At 37.6% G+C, this 22,595-nt stretch overlaps 2 protein-coding genes across 11 annotated transcripts in view; both read right to left on the bottom strand.

Annotated features, from left to right (window-relative positions):
• Positions 1 to 2,135, bottom strand: part of ADCY10 (adenylate cyclase 10) — a 108,803-nt gene extending 106,668 nt beyond the window's left edge. For all 10 annotated transcript variants that reach the window (XM_003824603.5, XM_055112001.2, XM_055112000.2 and 7 more), the window contains exon 1: positions 179 to 2,135. The gene's annotated coding sequence lies outside the window, so the exon portion shown is untranslated. The remainder of the gene's footprint in view (positions 1 to 178) is intronic.
• A 2,240-nt stretch (positions 2,136 to 4,375) lies between these two features.
• On the bottom strand, positions 4,376 to 22,052 carry MPC2 (mitochondrial pyruvate carrier 2). Its single transcript, XM_003824606.6, has 5 exons — positions 21,922 to 22,052; positions 10,718 to 10,758; positions 6,768 to 6,852; positions 6,197 to 6,308; positions 4,376 to 4,576 (listed from the first exon to the last, which is right to left on the bottom strand). The coding sequence occupies exons 1-5, from the start codon at positions 22,028 to 22,030 to the stop codon at positions 4,540 to 4,542; spliced, it is 384 nt and encodes a 127-aa protein (XP_003824654.1). The 5' UTR covers positions 22,031 to 22,052; the 3' UTR covers positions 4,376 to 4,539.
• Positions 22,053 to 22,595: the final 543 nt, after the last annotated feature.

Below are 22,595 nucleotides of genomic sequence, written 5' to 3'. Positions count from 1 at the left end.
TCAAGCTTCTAAGCTCATGTAAGGGACTGACACAGAGGTATACACAAACTTGAACCCTGACTTCTAGCCCCAGGCTTCCCACTCCTCTGCACTGCAATAGCTGTCTTCTTTCCTGACGGTCGCCCTCATCTTCAGCTCTACAATCAATCTTTCTGCTGAGACTCTTACTTCCACATACCTCCACTTCATCCAGGGCTGAGGAGAAGCCAGACCTCAGTTAGGGACTAGGTCTTTTAAGACTGCAGAAGACAGGAGAGGAGGCCGGGTGACATTATTCTGAAGACAGCTGAAGTGCCATGTCTGTCTATAGCTGACCCATAAAATGACAGTTTTGTCTAAAAGCCGTTTTCCAGGCCACACCCTCATCAGTAGCTCATTGTTCCGTGGGCACCGACCATGTTTCTGATTGGGTGGCACTGCCGTCCCCTCCCCCACCAACCTGAGTGGCCTACTACTGTACAAGGAAGGACTGGCTGTTTCAGGTTCTCTTATCCGCACATTTGAGGCAAGGGTCAGGGGAGACTGACATGACCCCAGAGTAGTTTACACAATTCTTCCCTTGGCCATGTGGAGGATGGTTGAAATTAGGCAATAGTTGGTAGGTGATCATCAGAAGTATCTCCAGAGCAAGCAAACACCTAATTTTAGTCAATAGTGGTTACAGCTTGTACCAGGACTATGAAATTTACCAGTTATAATAAATTCAGTACTTACCTTCAGATATATTTGTGAGGTAAATTTTTGTTTGAAGAATTATATACCTGCCCTTTCTGACTGGTCAAGTGCACGCTTTTAATCAAATTTATCCCAAAGATAACTTGAAATCCAATGGGCACTGGATTTGAGTTTGCTTTATCTGATGTGACACTGGAAAAATGTATTTTAAGAGGCTAGTGTGTTTTCTAACAGCTTAAATCATGTGTTGATTTTCTAAATGTTCTTATGTATATCATCACAACCACAATTATCATTTAGGGGCACAGCTTTTAAAATTGGAATTTAAAAAGTCTTATTTAAAAAGCTGTACATGTTCTCATATAAAGCCCCGCTCTATAATTGTTTACTGTGTACTTCCAAATGTTGTAAAACACAGTTGTCTTAGGGAGGAAAACAAGAGGGTCATTTAATTATGTTCGTTGAGTGAATTTTCTGGTGTGAGTTGTGGAAACCAGTCTTATAATTAGAATCATACCTCATTTAATTAAACAATCCCCTTAGGGAGAGCTATTCTTAATAAATGCCAGTGTTTTCTATTTCTGCTTCATTATATAAACAGGCTCCAGTAGAGACCTTTGTTTTACAGAAAGGAACCTTAGCTTTGAGGTCCATCCTCATTAACATTCAACCTTTCGCTATGATTTTATAAGTTAAAAAAGAAAATATTTACTATGAGGAAACAGCAGCACTGACGTACCTTGGATCAAAGTTTCCTTAAAAGAGATGCCATACCACAAAAAAAGACTAAAGAATTTATCTCTTATTGAGCATTCTCCACCCCACCTACTACTCCTCTACCCCAAGCAGCTTCTTTTCTGCTATAAAGTTATTAGTTCAGAAACCGTGCAAATAGGTTAACACAGTATATCCTTTTTGTAGTAAAATTAAAACTTCCTTTAAAGTACTTAAAGAAAAGTACTTTCTGGGTCTACCTTCAATTAATAAGATTACCATTTTCTGAACTTTCTTCTTGTTGCCCAGGCTGGAGTGCAATGGCGTGATCTCAGCTCACTGCAACCTCCACCTCCCTGGTTCAAGTGATTCTCCTGTCTCAGCCTCCCAAGTAGCTCGGATTACAGGCATGCGCCACCATACCCAGCTAATTTTTTTGTATTTAGTAGAGATGCGGTTTCACCATGTTAGTCAGTCTTGTTGCGAACTCCTGACCTCAGGTGATCCACCTGCCTCGGCCTCTCAAAGTGCTGGGATTTCAGGCATGCACCACCGCGCCCGGCCTGTTTCCTGAACTTTCCATATCTTCAATATTTACTGTGGACCAGGCACTGTGTTAAAACCTTATCTCAATCTTTAGAACAATCCTATGAAGTCAGTACTATGATTATCCTCATTTTGCTCTTGAAAATATTAAAGGTCAGAGACAGAGGTTAACAAAGTCTCACAGTTAATGTGTGGCAGAGTTGAATTGAAACTCAGGGCTGTCAGACTTGGCATTGAGAAAGAAAACTTACACAGTGAAGCTATCAATAAAGACCTGTCAAAAAGTTGTGATAAAGAATTCAACTCAACTATACTAATCAATTGATTTGCACCACTGTGGAAATTATTTTTACGGAGTTCAGTAACTGCATTGATAGTAAGGACTTCTAATATATTCTTACTAAGTCTTTGAGAATAGTTGTGAAACTTATAACTAGGCTATGTGTTCCAAGTGGCAATGAGAGTTTTTGACAGGATACATATTGTTACTTTTTGAGATGGAGTTTTGCTCTTGTCGCCCAGGCTGGAGTGCAAAGGCGCGATCTCAGCTCACTGCAACCTCCGCCTCCTGGGTTGAAGTGATTCTCCTGCCTCAGCCTCTGGAGTAGCTGGGATTACAGGCGTGCGCCACCACACCCAGCTAATTTTTGTATTATTAGTAGAGACGGGGTTTTACCATGTTGGCCAGGCTGGTCTCGAACTCCTGACCTCAGGTGATTCACCTGCCTTGGCCTCCCAAAGTGCTCGGATTACAGGCGTGAGCCACCACACCTGGCCAAGATTTAATTTTTAAGATTAAAAAATTGGATAGATTAAGAGTTTTGGGGCAGAAAAGAAGCATGTGATGGTTGTTTGTCAATGAAACTTCTGAGAAACAAGAAAGGAGGACTGCCTATGATTGTATCTAAATGCTACAACAAATTTGACTGACAAGAGGGGCTTAGGAGACCCCACACAGCAGAGGTTTTAATGAAAAGGAAGTGAAACACCAAGTTCACATATAAATTTTTAATAAACTTTTTTGTGTCTATGTCATATTTCATAATGTTTTTCCTAAATGCTTAACCTAGGAATCACATACATGTGTGCACACCCATGCCAAACACACAAATGAATTTAACAGTGTGGTTTATGAAATGAAAGCAATAATAATTTGACTCTTCAGAACCTCTTCATTGTGGCCTATGTCAAGCTCTCTAATCTTTTCTCCTCAATGGTAGGCCATGGTTAAGGGACAAATGATAAAGTACAAGGTTTTCAATTGCTAACTGCCAAATTTTCATAGGTTATAGTATTACTCAAAAAGTTGTTTTGTCTCATTTCTTCAAATTTTGAAATAACTTGCTTTGCTGACTCATCTGACTATATTTTTAATGAGGACTGGCTTTATTAGCACTTTTAGAAAAAAAGCTCTGCACTCCACATTGAAAGTCAAATCAAATAGATAGTTAATTATTTGTAGCGTGGAGTAATGTATGCTCAGTCTCTCCTCACAACGGAGCCAAAGGTCACAAACATTTACAGAAAACCTACTTATGACCCAGGTACTCTGCTAGGTACTTTCCTAACTTGTCTAAAGTCACATCATAGGCTGGGTATGGTGGCTCATGCCTGTATTCCAGCACTTTGACAGGACGAGGCGGGCAGATCACCTGAGCCCAGGAGTTTGAGACCAGCCTGGGCAACATGACAAAACCCTACCTCTACAAAAATGCAAAAATTAGCTGGGTGTGGTGGTGTGTGCCTGTAGTCCCAGCTGCTTGGGAGGCTGAGGCAGGAGGATCACTTGAGCCCAGGAGGTAGGGTTTGCAGTGAGCCGAGATTGTGCCACTGCACTCCAGCCTGGGCCACAGAGCGAGACCCTGTCTCAAAAAAAAAAAAAAAAAAAAAAAAAAAAAAAGTCACAACATGTAAGTCACAGAGCTGGGATTCAAATTCAGGTCTGTCTGAATATAGAGTATTTTCTGCTACATTATCAGTTACTGAGGGTAATTGAAAAATTTAACACTTATCATGGACCAGGCACCATGTTAAAACATTATCTCATTAATCTTTACAATGATCCTATTTAAAAATCTGTAGCTGTAAAAGAATTTTATACAACATTTATACAAAAATCATCAAGATTCTTCATGGCAAGTTAAAATGTTCTTAAATAGTTTGAGGTCATCTTGATAGTCATTCCACTACCCATTTCTCAGTCTCTTCAGCAAAATTTCCTTTCACTTATGGCTAGCTACCTGACCATCCTACACTAAATAAGCAGATAATTTAATCTTCCAACTTCTTGAATTTGTGTGTTCTTTTATGCACACATGTTGGCTGACTGGAACAGAAGGAGGCAGGCGGTATATACGAGCAAGTATGGTTTATCATGGACAAATGGTAGAAAAATGTTACTAATATCCATAGATAAGTTCCTTAAGTCATGTAGAGAGACTGTTATTAAAAGTTTGCTTTATTTTTCTATTGAATCAAGCACTAGCTACCAGTTACAGTGCCTTCCAAACACACAGTTAGCTTTGCTTTATCAATAACCAAATAATAAACTAGGTCCCAATGGTTTTGTCCACATCTAGATTGTTCAGGTGATCAGGAACTCTTTTATTTGTGTGCTTTAGCTTTTAGTTCTTGGTTATATCTATAAAGAAAACAGAAAGAAAAATAATCATCAATAATAATAGATAAATTTATGGTAAGGAGAGAATGGAAAGCATACTCCATTTCTTCTTTCTTGGTGGTCAAGTAGCTATACAGTTGTAAACAGAATCTTCCCGGAGGGCTTACAGGTAGAAACAGGCAGAAGGGAAAGGATTCAAAGAGTTCATTTGCATCTGGATTTTGTTTCAGATAATAAGAGCACAACTGCCAAAAACTTTTTTTTTTTTTTTGAGATGGAGTCTCACTCTGTCGCCCAGGCTGGAGTGTAGTGGTGTGATCTCGGCTCACTGCAAGCTCTGCCTCCCGGGTTCACGCCATTCTCCTGCCTCAGCCCCCCGAGTAGCTGGGACTACAGGCGCCCGCTACCACTTCTGGCTAATTTTTTGTATTTTTAGTAGAGATTGTGTTTCACCGTGTTAGCCAGGATGGTCTGGATCTCCTGACCTTGTGGTCTGCCTGCCTCGGCCTCCCAAAGTGCTGGGATTACAGGAGTGAGCCACCATGCCCGGCCTGCCAAAAACTTTTAACAGCTTAGCTGACATATAGTTTCCTGTGCAAAAGTATTATTTTAATAAAAATATTCTCATTCTGGAATTCTACAAGAGTGTGACAAACTTGTGAACATATGTATAAAATTTAGTAAAATGTGGTCATCTAGAATTTTAAAATTTATACTCACAAAGCACCTTTCCTAAGAATAAGATCAACAGGTAAAGTAAAATGTACTAAAGTAATCACTAAAGTAAAATATACTTCTAACCACTAAGGTAAAATATACTTCTGTGATGCAGGCAGGCTATTGGGTTAACAGCCTGTAAACACTTAAGTTCACAAACGCTAAGGACCATTTCCTCAATTCTCAATCCAAAGAAATAACCACAGAGCCATAGTCTTTCCTTCCCTTCTACCATACCTTCGGCTTCATTTACTATTCCTCCTAGCTTATAATGGAATGGAGAGTAGTATAAAAGCATAAGAAGGAACTTATTCCATGAAGCCAACCATACCTCCTAGGTTTCTCAAAAGATCCTGATTTCAAATATTTGATCATAATGTCATTATCATAAATCACTGACAATATTAACTACTGAGTAAATAGTTTAAAAATTTCCAGTGCTCATGGAACACTTTCCAATGAAAGCAAAGACCTCACTCTACGTATCATTTCCAATACTACATAACAATACACTTAAGTTCCAATTTATTATATACAATTGAAAGTAAGTGATAAAAGGTTTACATAAGAAACTAATAAATCATAAACTGTATATGTTGTCTTAATAAAAGAGATTATGTGAGATAGTTAACCATCTAAATGATGCACAGTTAAATCTAAAAACTAGGTAACATACTGCTTAACTGATTTTAGCCATTTAACTAGTTAACTGGTTAACTTATTTGTAAACCCCTAGACTTTTCTAGAAATGTTAAATTTCTACTTTAGGTACTTCTTGTCTTAGCATTATATATGAATATTTTAAAAAAATTAGTGCCATCTCCAGCCTGGGCAACAGAGCGAGACCCTGTCTCAAAAAAAAAAAAATTAGTGCCATCTAAGTAGCCTTTGAAACAGTTTTAAAAATATCTCTGGTAGGCTTACCTCCAAATACGAAAAAGCTGAGAGGCTCCTGCTGCCCCCACAAAGAAATTAACAGCAAACAGACTCCAATTTTTTGGAATAATTACAAGTGAGTATCTTGACCAAATAAACCCTGTTGAAACAAAATGTTACTTTAAAAAGAATACATACTGCTGCAATAACTTCAGTGAATACTTAATATTGAGTAAAGTAATTACAACAATAATGTAGGATGAGGGACAAAGAAACGCTATACTCTGAATTTTCAATAATGTTTTTGTAACTTAGTGTCACAGAAAATACTCAATTCTTACATGAAAGAGGAATCTTTAAAGTGACTATTAACTGTAATTTTCTTCCCACTTATAAAAATATGTTCATGGCAAAAACCTGAAAAGCAAAAGCCCATTCAGATACTTATTCTTTCTGTGACTCCTCCATCCATAACTTAATAACTTCCTAGACATAATACTGTTAATTCCTTTGTGTGTGGGTGTATTTCAAACACTAAGCCACTAAATAAACTGATATAAAAGAAAACAAAAATCATTTATGTTCTACAAGAAACACAGAAGATATTTATTTAATTTACCTGTAGCCATCAAAACAGCAGATTGAGCTGTGCTAAGTTTTTCTGCAGGTCTGGCCATATCAGCCAATCCAGCACACACCAACCCCTACACATTAACGCATAGAAAGAAAAAAAGTATCACAAGTGTGGAGTAATAGTTTTAACTTTAAATCAAGCACAAGACATTTTTGAGATTTCCGTAAGTTAGCAGTATAATTTTAGTGTCCATTCATTAAGAAAATGTAGATTACAACAAAAAAAAGCACAATGAATTAAAAAACTGCTTTTTGAACTAATTTTATTTTGTTAGGTACACTAAGCAGTCTCACATATCTGAAAGTCAGTAGTACATATATAGATAAGATGTATATGTATGCATTACACGTACATATATATTTTGGGTTTTTTTTGGTCTACCTATTTCACATATGAATTTATATACTCTTTATATATGTCAGGAACCACTAACCACTAGCATGGAAGATACCTAAAAGCTGTTAAGGTCATTTGTATAGATTCTTCCTTTGATGTTTTCTGCCAATGTTATTATTTTTAAATTAAATTAAATTTTAGATTTGGGGTATATGTGCAGGTTTGTTACATGGGTATATTGTGTGATGCTGAGGTTTGGGCTTCTAATGAATTATTTTTAAAAAGTATAAATATCAGAAAAACTTATAATTTTAGTTTTTTGGTTAGATCATTTTTTTTTTTTTTAGACAGTCTCGCTCTGTCACCCAGGTTAGAGAACAATGGTGCGATCTAGGCTCACTGCAACCTCCACCTCCCAGTTTCAAGCAATTCTCATGCCTCAGCCCCCAAGTAGCTGGAATTACAGGCGTGTGCCAATATGCCTGGCTAATTTTTGTATTTTTAATAGAGACAGGGTTTCACCATGTTGGCCAGGCTGGTCTCAAACTCCTGACCGCAGGTGATCTGCCCGCCTCAACCTCCCAAAGTGCTGGGATTACAGGCATGAGCCACCATGCCCGGCCTTGGCTGTTACGCCATTTTTCTTTAACATCAGCATATACATGGCCATTTCTCTTCTGTGTTTTTAACACTGTCTCTATTGCACTCATGCGTTTTTGCTCCCACCAGATGAGCTGTATTTTTACCAAGTCACTATGTTTGTCCCCAATCTATTTATGCCAGTTTTACTTGTTAATGTAATTTATATGATTTAATAAATTTTTTTTAAAAAAAACTAAGCTGGAAATTATATAGGATGCACTGTAGTGTAATTTATCCAGGATAGAAAATGTGGAGCTCAAAAATCCATACACAAATAAAAGATTTAGCTTTAAAAAAGACTGATTGTCAATGAATATATATTTATATCCTTTAGGTTAAAATAAAATATTTAAGGTACATAGGTTTTTGTTTTTAGGATTATCCACTTTGACCTTTATGATTAGTTATGTGGTTTCAACTAAAGTGGTTACAAAGGACTCTACTACAGTTATATGTTTGAAGGCATATGGTCTGAGAGTCTTCATGTTATAGAACATATGTGGCTTGCAGAAGCAACTGTTATGTGTCATGTATAGAATTCTACAGATTAATTATCAAATACTCTGGGATAGTAAAACACAGTAAGAGGTACATAAGGTAAGTATCTAATAGAAGAAGTCTCCCCACCAGAGAACAAAACACAGAAGTTTCTATTGCTATGCTGTCATCTGGAGACTATGTATGATTTCAACATGTACTTAAAATAGATGTTCTTAAAGAGACAGATAGTCAAGAAGGCATTTATGAGTATATAATGCTGTCAATATCTCACAACAGTAATGAACCAGGTCAAATAAACCCCAAAGCTATTGATAAAATCAATAAACTCCTAAACTGTGGTAAATTTGAGATCAAAGAGGCCCCTAAATTTATTGTGAATAGATGAAATCACTCAAACTCTTTTAATGATTGAATACTTCAGCAATCAATTCCACTATAAAGATATATTATTACTATGTAATTTTAAGTGTAGGTAGGGAGAGAAGAAGGAAATGGTAATGTAACTTCCATTAGTATAGGGGGTTTTAGGATCTTTTCTCAATATGTAGATATGAAAAAAAAAAAAAAACCTGCTCTCTAGATCTCTGTAAAATACAGCTCCCGAATCACTTATATTCTAATCTTGTCACTTTATAGTTGAAGAGACAAAATGACAGAGAGACTAAACTTGCCCAAGGCCATAAGATTGAGTCATAGCCAATTCCAACTCTAACATTCTCAACCACTTGAATTTACGACTGAGTTTCTGAATTGTTCTAACCATTTTTAAAGTACATTTAAGAGAATTACAACAGCCCATCACTCAACAACAACAAAAAACACCTTGATTAAATTAAAAAACAGGCAAAGGACTTGAATAAATATTTCTCCAAAGAATATACACAACTGACCAATAAGTACAATAAGTATATGTTCAGCATGACTAATCATTAGGGAAGTGCAAATAAAAACGAGATATCTAACACCCATTAGGTGCCTATCATAAAAACAAAAACAAAAATGCTCCCCCATCAAAAGTAACAAGTGTTGGTGAGGATGTGGAGAAATTAGAACACTTATGAATTGCTGGTAGAAATGTAAAATAATGTAGTTGCTGAGGAAAACAAACAATATTAAGCAGAATTATCATATGATCTAGCAATTCAACTTCTGGGTGTATACTAAGAAGAATTAAAAGTATTGACTTAAACAGATACTTGTACATCAATGTTCATGGTAGCATTATTCACAACAGCAAAAATGTGGAAGCAAACCAATTGTCCAATCAACATATAGAAGAATAAACAAAATGTGGTAAATACATAAAATGGAATGCTATTCAGCATTAAAAAGAAAGGAAAGTGACACATGTGACAACATTAATGTACCTTGTGGCCATTATGCTAGGGGAAATAAGCCAACTACAAAAAGACAAATACATTTTGATTCCATTTACATGAGGTACTTAGAGTAGTGAAATTCATAGAGACAGAAGGTAGAATGGTGGTTGCCAGGGACTGGGAGAAGGAGAATGGGGAATTATGGGTACAGAGACTTGCTTTTACAAGATAAAAAGGGTTCTGGAGATTGGTTAACAATGATGTAAATGTACTTAACACTACTGAACTGTACACTTTGAAAATGGTTCAGATAGTAAGTTTTATATGTATTTTACCACATTAAAAAAAAAAAAGCCTACAGACCAGTGGTTTTCAAACTTTAGAGGGCATCAGAGAATCATCCGCAGAGGTTATGAAAACAGAGCTCACTGGACTCCACATCTAGAGTTTTAGATTTAGTAGGTCTGTGATGGGGCCTAACAAGTTCTCAAATGATGCCACTGCAGGTCCAGAGAGATGACACTTTGAGAAGCACAGTTATAGACCCAAACTGGCCCTTTCAACATAAAATCAATGATTTGCTACAAACAGCCACCACAATTGTTTCTTTTCAGCTAAGTAAGAACTTTAAGAAAGAAAACTTTGGGGAAGAGTAAAAGCACTGGGCTTGGAGTCAGAAGTCCTAGGTTCTCTCATTTACCAAATGCTAATATTTATATTCAAATAAATCCATCTACTTTTTGAGAGTAACTTTCCTCACCTATATTTTGGTGTTAGTACCTTCAGTTCTCATACTAAATTAATAATAAAGGTTAACTTGGGGGTTCTAACTAGCTTAATGTTTTACTTAGTAATAACATTTTAGAATGAAATTTCATGTCCATATGGCGCACAATTGTAAGTTTTTTGATAACAAGTATGTTCCCAGAAGGCCTCTTATCTAAAGAGTTCAGAAAAACTAAAGTAGATAGTTGCTTTATGGAGAAAACGATATGTCTGAGAATATTTGCCATGAAATCACCTAGAGGCATACCAAGAATACTCTAAAGTATATCCTTCATAAAAGTTACTTCAAATTAGTAAATTCCTATTAAGGAATTTGTCTTTCAGTAGCTTCCATAAAAACTCAAGACTTACCCATTTCATAATTGGAGCCCAGAAAAAAACTGTTCTGGGACCTGAAAAAAAAAAGAAAAGAAAAATTCAGGAATAAACCAAATATATTATACACGTCTTTTAACAGCTGTCACCAAATTTTAAAAACCAAAGGATTTATCAATCTATTTTTAACCACTTTTACTATGCTTTTTGCATACTTTGTATTTCAGTTAACATTTAGAGAGGCACCACAGTATCACAGTACAGTTGACCCTTGAATAACACAGGTTTGAACTGCACAGGTTCAACTGTATGCAAATTTTTTTCAGTAAATATACTGCCATATAAAAATATTTTAGGGAACCTTGATTCTAACGTACTTTCATACTAGTTTTACACTCAAGTAATACTCTCATCCCAAGTGAAAATGAACCCAGTGATAACACCCCATTTTTGTGCATTTTGGCTGAATTACTATAACAAATAGTTGGGTAATCTTAACATTAAGCAGCAAAATTTGAAAAATGTAAAAATGGCAGTTGCTTCCCTGCAATTTTTGCTTAGTATGCAGGTTTTGAAAAGTATCACCAGATAGTGCAAACTACTTGCCTTTAGCCTTAAGTGATGGCAATGCTACACATTCTGTCTTCCACAATTTAACATAGTCCTTGATATTTTTGTCCCTCTCGAATTCACAGTATTCTTACAGCAAAATTCATTAATTCAATGTCATTTTAAAATCTACCACAGTACATTTTACATATTTTACTCTAGTTATTTGTAAATCTATGTACCTATCAAGATTATGACTTCCTCGAAGCTAGTGGCTCAATATTATTCATACTTGTACCCCTATTACCTAATAGAATGTAGAATATTAAATAAAAAGGAAAGTTAGCCAGTAGAGTTGGAAGCAGTTTATACTAATATTTATTACCCTAATATATAATATGTATGTGTATATATAATACACAGATATACATATACACGTATATATATATATACATATACACACACATATATATATACACATACAAACAACGTTTTTTTTTGTTGTTTTTTTTTTGTTTTTTTTTGAGACAGAGTCTCACTCTGTTGTCCAGGCTGGAGTGCAATGGCACAATCTCGGCTCTCTGCAACCTCCACCTCCCGGGTTCAAGTGATTCTCTTGCCTTAGCCTCCCAAGTAGCTGGGATTACAGGCGCCTGCCACCACACCTGGCTAATTTTTTTGTATCTTTAATAGAGACAGGGTTTCACCATGTTGGCCAGGCTGGTCTCAAACTCCTGACCTTGTGATCTGCCCGCCTCAGCCTCCCAAAATGCTGGGATTACAGGCGTGAGCCACCGTGCCCGGCCACAAATAACTTTTAAAGTACTTTAAAATCATAAGTTGTTTTTATCAGCCTGATACTTAAATATTGATAAGTCTGGCTTATGCTTTTAATAGTTTTAAAATATGTTTGCTGATTTTCTAATTTAATCCTAAAGTCCTACAGCAATTTAAGTTTCATTTTCTCATTCTTCAGAGAAGCTGGGTATCATTAGAATAATTCTTCAAACACTAGAAAGAAGATCACGGCACAAACCCTGTCGTTCCTTGTGGGCCTACTCAGCCCATTATAATGTTAAACTTTATTTTCTCACATACATCTGGTATCTAACCATTTTTACATTTTCTTGTGTACGTTTGAATTTTCCGTATTTTAAGTTGTAGAATAAATCTAAAAACAGTGCTGAAACAGCTGGTGAGAGAATTTAAACTATCAAGGAGTTCTAAATTTTGATGTTCTTACAACTGAGTGAAAAACCTATCTATATTCAGTTTCTGTTATCCAGTTCTCTAAGCAGTATTGTTCTGGGCACAGCCACCACACACATAGAACTCTAGCCACATCTTTTTCTCTCTACAAGATAGAAAATAATTTAGTTTCTTCTTTGGTTAAGGTTGGAATTGAAGACATTTTTACGAAGGGAAAAAGGGGAATATAAAAGAAAACATGAAGCCACTGAGTTTCAGAATATATAATCCTAATTTAACTAAATCTTAGCCAGGTCAGCGGTTCTCAACCAGGAGTGTCCCCCCAGGGGCATTTTTAGTTGCCCCAACTGTGGTGCCCCAACTGCCGCAGATGCTGCTGCTTGCTGCTGCTGCTGCTGCCGTCTAGTGGGTAGAGGCCTAGGATGCTGTTAAACATCCTCCAATGCGCAGGACAGCCGCTCCCAGAAAGTAGAGGGTTAAGAAATCCTGGCCTAGGGCGACTGATAAGCTAGGCAAACATTCAACTAGTTTCATGCTATTTTATGGCTCTTCAGTTCATGCTGTCCCTTCTCAATATCCTGCTTAGTCTTTACCTAACTCCTATCCATCAGAAACTCATCTCAGGTTGCATCTCCTCAAGGAAGCCTTAAAAAACAAACAAACAAAAAAACTCCCGGTTAGGCTAAATCGCTCCTTCTCTTAACTACCAAAGTAGCCTGTATATTCTTCTATCATTTTCTGTTAAAATGATTATTTATGCATCTGTCACATTAACCCGAAGACAAGGTCCTTTTCTTAATCTTCCTTGACAAATAATAGGTATGTGCCAACAGAACTGAATTGGATCCACCATGTTCAGGATAGATGCTAATCAAACATATTCAAACTTTCTGTCTGACCCAGATTTGCCTCGACACTGCTTCATCCTCAAGGCTGGAATTTGCTGTTTTCTCATCTCTAGGGACATCAGGTTCCCTTTATGCCAAGGATATATTAGATTTCACTCATTAGTTACTCTACTCTTAGACCACGGCTCTCTTCCCCTGAGTCTGATGCCATAATGCATTAATCCTACAAGTCAGTCTTTTCAAACTCTCTGGAAATTTAGGGTGAGATTCTGGGATTCCTATCATTACACCTGGTTCATTGTTCTTTGTCATACACAGTGTCTCTGGCTCATACACAGTATCAATTACTAAGTTTAGTTTTTATCCTCGCATGGAGTTTCGCTTCATCAATCAAGAGTCAGTCCGTGTATTGTTTTAGTCTCTGGCTGAATGGGTGTTCATTTTTACTCTGAACTCTTCAGCAGACTTCTCTTGTTCTATTTGAAAGCTGAAGTTTCTGTCACCCCAAAATTGTTTTCTGAGTAAAGCCTCTAGATTCTGGTTTCAAGCTTAAATGGCTGACAGGCTTAAATGGTTGATCCTTTGGGGTTAATAAATAGTCAATCTTTTCAGTAGGTTTGCCTGGTAACTAATTTACTAAACTGCCTAGAGCTAGGTAATAGTTTTACAATATTAACAACAGCCCTTCCCCACCAAACCAAACAACTGAAAAAACTTCAAACATCAAATTATGGTTGCTAGAACCTGGACCAAGAGAGGTATTTTAGTGAGTGAATAATTTTAACTATGAAAACAAGCTCTAATTTTAGTTTAACAACTGCTATGTACTAAACAGAAAAATAGCAGTAGCCAATACATAAGGCCTTCTAAATTGCTAATTTTTCTGAGATACTAGAAGATGTGGACAAGTGACAAAAAAAATCAGTTTAATATCTATAAATGCAAACAGTGTTTTCTTAACTGTTAAAAAAAAAAGGTCGGCTGGGCGCGGTGGCTCATGCCTGTAATCCCAGCACTTTGTGAGGCCGAGACGGGCGGATCACGAGGTCAGAAGATCGAGACCATCCTGGCTAACACGGTGAAACCCTGTCTCTACTAAAAATACAAAAAATTAGCCGGGCATGGTGGCAGGCGGCTGTAGTCCCAGCTACTCGGGAGGCTGAGGCAGGAGAATGGCGTGAACCCGGGAGGTGGAGCTTGCAGTGAGCCGAGATCGCACCACTGCACTCCAGAAAAAAAAAAAAAAAAAAAGTCACACAATGGGTTAAGAAAATTTTAAAGAAAACTGAACCCTTTCATTGTAGCTAATTAACATTCAATTAACATTTCTTAGCTTTTTTTTCCTGTAAGAGTAAATAATATGTCAAATAAAGCTAAACAGGTAAATTTAGACATATATAAATCAGATACAGAGGCTGTCTTCCAGAAAACAGCAATTGATCAACAGTGGATATGGTAGCGAAAAAACATTCCAACTTACTTCAACATTTCTAAACATAAAGTTTTGACAAAACAAAGCATTTAGAAATAGGTATCACTCAAATAGTGACAATACAATGTCACATGTGTCATTCTAGACCTGGAAAACACAGGCTTATGTTCTGTACAATGACACAGCTATTCTCATGGGAGAGCATAAAAATAGATAATTATGACATGTGAAGTGATTATAATACCTTAATATTAGAATAAGCAGATGTATAAACTAATAGATACCTGGCTAACATCCATTATGATAAATGAAATAACTTGATTAGGTGGAAAATTTGAACTGCTGAAAATATACTGAAGAAAAATCTCCTCATAAGACATTAATTTATAGCCCAAGATGAAAGAAATTGTTCACATCAGACATACTATATATTCTTTTAGAAAAAGAATTAATACATTTTCATCTTGTTTCTTTGAACAGTACTACTGGATGTTGAAGAAGGCCTCCAATGCTGACAATTTAGAAATATTAAACAAGTATTTAAAATGTCTATACATTTAGGCCGGGCGTGGTGGCTCATGCCTGTAATCCCAGCAGTTTGGGAGGCGGAGGTGGGCGGATCACCAGAGGTGGGGAGTTTGAGACCAGCTTGACCAACATGGAGAAACCCCGTCTCTACTAAAAATACAAAATTAGCCGGGCGTGGTGGTGCATGCCTGTAATCCCAGCTACTTGGGAAGGTTGAGGCAGGGGAATCGCTAGAACCCAGGAGGCAGAGGTTGCAGTGAGCCGAGATTGCACCATTGCACTCCAGCCCGGGCAACAAGAGCGAAACTCTGTCTCGAAAAAAGAAAAAAAAAAAGTCTATACCTTTTAAACTATGAACTATGTTCAAGAATGAAAAATACTGACTATAAGTTATTTTGTGTTTTATTGCCTTATTTTTAAAGTGAAACTCATGTTTTTAAATTCTAACTTTTCATAGAATTTGAGAAATTCTACAAGTGAATATCATAAGCAAATAATAACAGACATAAATTTTCAAATTAACAAATTTAGTTGCCTTGAACTTCAATGAACCTATTAATAAACTGACATAAACTTACTTCCTAATTTCCTTATTTGAGAGAAATTACTGTTAATAAAATATTATATGAATCCTACCCAGAAAGTAGGCCACCTATCGTATATATGATTCCCTCCCTAAGTAAAGACTAACTTTTTGGAACAGAATAGGTAATTTTTACTCTCAAGCACATATACACACTTACAAATACTGGATTGAGGTATTCACTATATCCCTCTGTGAAAAATAAAGTTTCTTACTGAATGCTAAGAGGTCATAAAATCACTACATTTCCCTACCTCTTCCCATCCCTTTCATGCCACTCCTTTATGGTTTGTTACTTTTTAACATCCCTCTTAATTCCTTACATTACACAAGTTCATCTGTTTGCTATCATGTGACAAACTAGATACAAATCCTTAGAATATGTAAAGGTTAATCTTTGACATGGACACTGACGGCCAAAAAGTCATTCATTTTTATTTGTGCCAAAGCTAGTTCTGATTTAACACTAAGAACATGACTAAGCTACCATTTTAGAGCCATATAATTTTAATATTTTCCACAATGCCTTGGAAATAGTTATCACTAAAATAGTACCCAAAACATCATGGGTAGATAATGTTTTTAAAAATGTTGACTGAAAATACACTTTGGTTTGAAATTCCAGAGTAAAGAACAGGTAAAGAGACTAAAATAGCTAAGATGCATTGTAGGGATGATATGTTTTAAATTTACTTATTTCTTCAGGTACAAATAATCAGTTACTTTTAGATTTAGAAAGACTGTTGAAATCATCTACTGTAGGCACTCATAAATCAGGCAAATGAGGCCCAGTAAACAAATTACTTGTTTAAAATAAATAATCCAGCAAGGATAAAAAACTAGATCCCTAAATCCTAATCTAACAATAATTATATGACTTTCCCCAATGAAATCTGAGTTTCCTGAAGGTTCTGAATGTAAGAAAAGTCCTAAGAGAATACCAAATTATAGATTATTAGCAGGAAAAGACTTTAAGGAAAGTCCAAGCTCCCTCATTTTTATAAATGAAAAAGATGAGGCACTTAAAAGTTAAGTAATTTGTCTTACACTCAGGAGAGTTCTGGATAGAGCAAGGACTAGAACACAGTTTCTTTGATCCCAGTCCTCTTTCTACTATACCATACGGCACTTTAAACATATTTCATTCTCTGTTATAAGCGAAATTAATATTTTTACATGACCTGGGAATGATAAACTATTTATAGCTTAGGGCTTTCTTCTCCTGTAGCACATCTGCATAAACAGTTCTAATTTCTTAAAATTAGTTTAAAAGCAGGATAGCACACAAAAAATATGTTAAGTGTTGAACAACTGCATCAAGGATGATAATCTGCTCTGTTGCCCAGGCTGGATTGAGTGCAGTGGCACGATCTTGGCTCACTGCAACCTCCGTCTTCCAGGTTCAAGCAATTCTCCTGCCTCACCCTCCAGAGTAGCTGGGATTACAGGTGCGCACCACCATGCCCAGCTAAATTTCGTACTTTTAGTAGAGACAGGGTATCACCATGTTGGCCAGGCTGGTCTCAAACTCCTGATTTCAGGTGATCCACATGCCTCGGCCTCCCAAAGTGCTGGGATTACAGGTGTGAGCTACCACGCCCAGCTGATATTCCTTTTTATGAATTCTTCTGTGAATACAAACTCTGTGTGGGTGGGTTTCGTTATTTTATCCACTGATTTATCCTGAGTGCCAGAACAGTGTCTAATATACAACAGGCCCTCAATAAATATTGAATAATTCAACCTTCTTGGTAGCTGATTGTTTGAAGATATTCTATTTTTCACCAATATTTTACAATTGTATTTGAAATTCTAATCTTACATCTATTTTAGTTATCTCTTAACTTTAAATAAGAGTTATTACTTTAAAAAATAATATATGTATATTTAGTGTATTTAAACATAATATATTAAATATACACTTAATATATATGGACATATATTAATATCTTAGACTGGCATTAAGATTCTTCACTGACAATCTGTGGCAACAAAATAAGTTCTAACAGAGATGCTAAAGAACTGTGTAATTCAAACTATGTAGGTACGTACACTCATTATTTGATCCACATTTGATTTTATTTACATATAATAGAACAATATATATTTGCACTAAGCTGTATTTAACCATCTATTGTAACATCAATTCTCTTAGCATTGAATATAAAATTTTTATGATACAGATATTTCCTTATAAACACTGATAACATTGGTTCATTTAGTTTATTTTTATTTAAAAAGAAATATCCTCTAGGTCTTTAAAATTAAACAAGCTAATTATCTAGGAAAAATGCAAATATTATTCTTATTTAGACTTTAAAGTAACTTTTCCCATGAGTCTTCAGAGGGAACCCATGTAATGTTGAGAATGATATTCTCAGCACCAGCACATTAAGCACTGCAACAAGTTTCACAGAACTATTTTTTCAAAAGCTCTTCCATGTAAGCCAAAATGTAATTCAGTAAGAGGAGAGCTATAATGCGTTAAAATGATATGGTTCAGATAGCTGTTTTTGGGACTAACTTCACCAAAGGATAGTTTTTAGACTCTTTAGAGCTGTGGTCTTCCAGCTCCTCTTGAACATATGCCCTATCAGTAAAAAACAATTTGAGCATACATCCTGTTTATAAATCATTTATATATTTATAAATTATATAGAATTACTGCAATAATATATTTTTGTATTACAGAATGTATACACAATGAAAAATTTAAGTGGATGAAATAACAGTAAACATTACTGGAAGTTCTATAATTTTCTTCCTACATTCCAGTGTTTCATTGTGTGCACCCCTTGGGATGACTTACCCCATTTTGGAACTCACAAATACAAATAAATGACACTCCTCCACTGATAATTTTTTTGTTTTCCTTAACTAAGCTTTTAAGAAAACATTGGGCCGGGTGTGGTTGCTCACACCTGTAATCCCAGCACTTTGGGAGGCCAAGGCAGGTGGATCACCTGAGGTCAGGAGTTTGAGACCAGCCTGGCCAACATGGGGAAACCCCGTCTCTACTAAAAACACAAAAATTAGCTGAGCAGGGTGGCACGTGCCTGTAATCCCAGCTACTCAGGAGGCTGAGGCAGGAGAATCACTTGAACCCAGGAGGCCAAGGTTGCAGTGAGCCCAGATCACACCACTGCACTCCAACCTAGGGAACAGAGCAAGACTCTGTCTCAAAAAAAAAAAGAAAAGAAAAGAAAAGAAAAAATAACACTGGGCAACATAACTTCAAGATTATTTCTTTGACAAACACTGGAGTACAGCTATGCAACTGGCTAGGGTGGAGTCACATATTTTTATAGTCAGGTGGGGGATAATGCGGGGACTGACATCCTTTTTGTGAGTTGAGGAACTTGACCAGGACACACATTTGGCTAGAACTCTATTCCTTCTCTACAGTGGCAGATCATGACATGCCAGCAAAAACACATAGGCAAATGGATAATGAGAGCCTCAAAATTCTGGCTCACAGGTCAGAGATGCAATACTGTAACTAAAATATGTATCTATACATAAAAACACATTCTTTTTTTTCTTTTTGAGACAGAACCTCGCTCTGTTGCCAGGCTGGAGTGCAATGGCACTATCTTGGCTAACTGCAACCTCCACCTCCTGGTTTCAAGTAATTCTCCTGCCTCAGCCTCCCAAGTAGCTGAGATTACTGGCACCCGCCACTACGCCCGGCTAATTTTTGTATTTTAGTAGAGATAGGGTTTCATCATGTTGGTCAGGCTGGTCTCAAACTCCTGACCTCAGGTGACCCACCCACCTCAGCCTCCCAAAGTGCTGGGATTACAGGTGTGAGCCACCGCGCCTGGCTAAAAACACATTCTTGTTACCTGTTGAGACATACAGTGTCAGTGATAAAATTAAATCTCAAAAATCTAGAATCAGCAATGTATGATTTCCAACTGTTAATATTGCAGCATTTCATATCATTTAATAAACTCTTTGTAGGTGAATCTAGACAAATGTTTCAATGACAATTCAATAACAAATACTGTTAGGCAAAATAGTAGGCAAAATCCTTGAATATTCACTCTGGATAACTCTTAAGACAATAATCAGTGTTTCCTCAGATTCTATTCAATACTCATCAGTCAACATATTTTTCAAGCTCCTCCATTTCTACACTGGTGTGCCTCCAACTTGTCGATCATAAATAATTCTGCTGTAATAGATATCCTTACTCTGTATGTTGCTCAAATTTTAGAACTGACAGTTATTGAGTCTAAGTGCAAACGCTGTGCTACATGTTTTAGAGACATTAGATCATCTGATTTTCACAACAATCCTGAAATGATTACAATTACTCCCATTTTATAGATGAGATAACTAAGGCAGGAATTTAGGGTCAAGGTCACACAGCCAAGACTGAAACGTAGGTCTATTTCCCTTCAAAGCCTAGCACCTTTTACTACACTGAAAAAGGGGGTTAAAATAACTGAACGAATCCAAGGATTTTCAGGTGAAATGCACATCCTGCAAGTGAAAGGTAATCCCTCTTCATTCTGAAAGCTGAGTAGTATTTTAAGCAGTAATTACAGGTGGCTAAAAACTAAAGGCTTGGAAAGGATCAAGGTAAGACTACCCTCCAATTTTGTATTATTTTAAGTAGTTTAAAATTACTCTTACTCTGCCATGCCCTTATCCTACAGCTAAAACACAAAGCTTATGAAGGTCAGGGTTGACTTCACATTCAGTTGACTCTGTAAACCCCAGATTATTACAAAAAGCATAGCTCAACCCTCCTTCCCGAAAATCTTTGCCACAAAACACAGCATGATTCCAAAAAAATTGAATGTTAAAAGAACTAAAAGGCAAATAAACAAAAACTTTTTAAGTCAGTAACAAACTGTCCTTAATGATCAGTTTTATAATGGGTTCAATGTTGCAGTAAATAATATTAAGGGTTAGAGTATAATCCAGATGTTCAATTCATTCCATTATCAAACTGGAAATCAGATTTAGTAACCAGTTCAGACTCCAGAGAGCTGGTTCATAATCAGATAATGGGGGAACTAGACAACTTTCCTAATGATACCAACTGCAGAATACAGATTTTAACTATGTAGGAGAATAAAAGCCATTTTTCGGGTAGCACTTCAGTCTTTCAATTTACAACACATTTTCTAGTTTGCCAAGTCTTAGGCTTGAAACAGACCTCAGAATATATCTGATGTTAGCCCCTAGCAAATAAGTATCATTACAACTCACTTTATAGAAGAGGTAACAGAATTCTAGATCTTTAATAAAGGGATTGGAATCTTTCAGTTTCTTACAGTTTTTTTTTTTTCAACCACAAGAACACAGTTTTCCAGTAGGCAAAGAGAGATGTAACGTTTACTGAGCATTTACAAAGAGTCAAGCACATATGTTATCTGTCATTCTCATAGACCGCGTATTACACAAACAGAGATCTAGGCTTTTGCTCAAGGTCACAACTATAAGTGGTAGAAGAGAATGATATCCAGGTCTGTCCACACAAAAAGCTCTGGGTAGAGCTTGTTCAACAATTTCATAAATAAGGATAGACTTAAAAAAACACACTGGGCCTATGGGATGAGAAATGACACTGACTCAAGCCTGGATGAAGTAAAGCATGCAGTTTGGGGGAGGGCTCAGTCTGCAGGCCTCAGCCAGCAGCAGCTGAAGAAAGTGACCTTTACTCCAAACCCTACAGTGCGACAAGCCACCCATCCAGCTCTGCCTAGCGTGGGTTAATATGCCACAATTCGAAAAGAGACAGAGAATGAGTGTTTCATGGTGGTCCCAGACAGTTTGGTGGCCGCAGAAGTTGAGAAGGCTCAAATCTGGAGATCAGGTTTGGGTTGGAGTCGTGCGTAAGGGGGCGGATGTCACATAGGTGGGGAAGGGAGCTGACTTGAGATACGTTGGCTTAGGAAGAGATGTTGCAGGAGAGAGGGTGAAATGCACAGGCTAGGAGAGTAGACGGCTTCACTTGAACGGAAGGGGTTGGGGCTGTGGATGCCTCTAGAGGCAGTTGTCAGAGGGCCTCTAAAAGGTCCATTTTAGAGGAAGCGAGAAGGAAGGTCTCGATAAGGAGCCATTCAGGGTCCATTACCTGCTGGATGGTTGTACAACGGCCTCAATTTCTCGGGCAGCATCAGCTCCACTTTATCGAGGAGCCGGTGGTAGGTGGCCCGTAGGCCTCGGGCACCGGCGGCCGACATCGCCGCCGAGGGATCGTTGGCAGCCGGGTGGGAGCGTGGCTGTGTTCTCGTCCCTGGCTGACAACGAAGGGGAGCTAGTCACTTTTCCTGCCACGACGACTCGCGTCCGCCTCTCGCCTGGCGTACCCTTCCCGCGGCTTTCCCTGCCCGCTGTGAACCGAAAAGCTGCGGCCCGGGCCCCGCGAAGGTTGAGGGGGCGGAGGCTGCCGACTGCCAGCCCCTGGTCCGCCTCGGGCCCCCGGCAGGAGAGAGGGAGGAGGAGCCATGGCAACAGGTGCCAAAATAATCACCTCACCAAGTCCGCGCTGCGCCCTGCTGGCAGCGCGCTTGCGCAGGCCGAGCTGCCCGCCATGATTGGCCCGCCCCGAGGCGCGGGCGGGGTCGAGCGGAAACCTCCTCCTTCTCCCCATGCCCTCGAGGCCATGTTGGAGAAGGGAAAGTGAAGCTGCGCTGGTTCTACTGCCCTTTCACTTTGATTAAGCAGGCCCGTAGTTAAAATGGGTTTTTGGGCCTTCAGTGCCTAAAGATGATGCCGCACAATTCTCTTGCTTCTTTTGACTGGAGA

This window comes from Pan paniscus, chromosome 1 (assembly GCF_029289425.2).
Source record: "Pan paniscus chromosome 1, NHGRI_mPanPan1-v2.0_pri, whole genome shotgun sequence".
NCBI lineage: Eukaryota > Metazoa > Chordata > Mammalia > Primates > Hominidae > Pan > Pan paniscus.
Note: the sequence above shows the minus strand (reverse complement) of the source record. Positions and strands in the feature narration are given on the sequence as shown.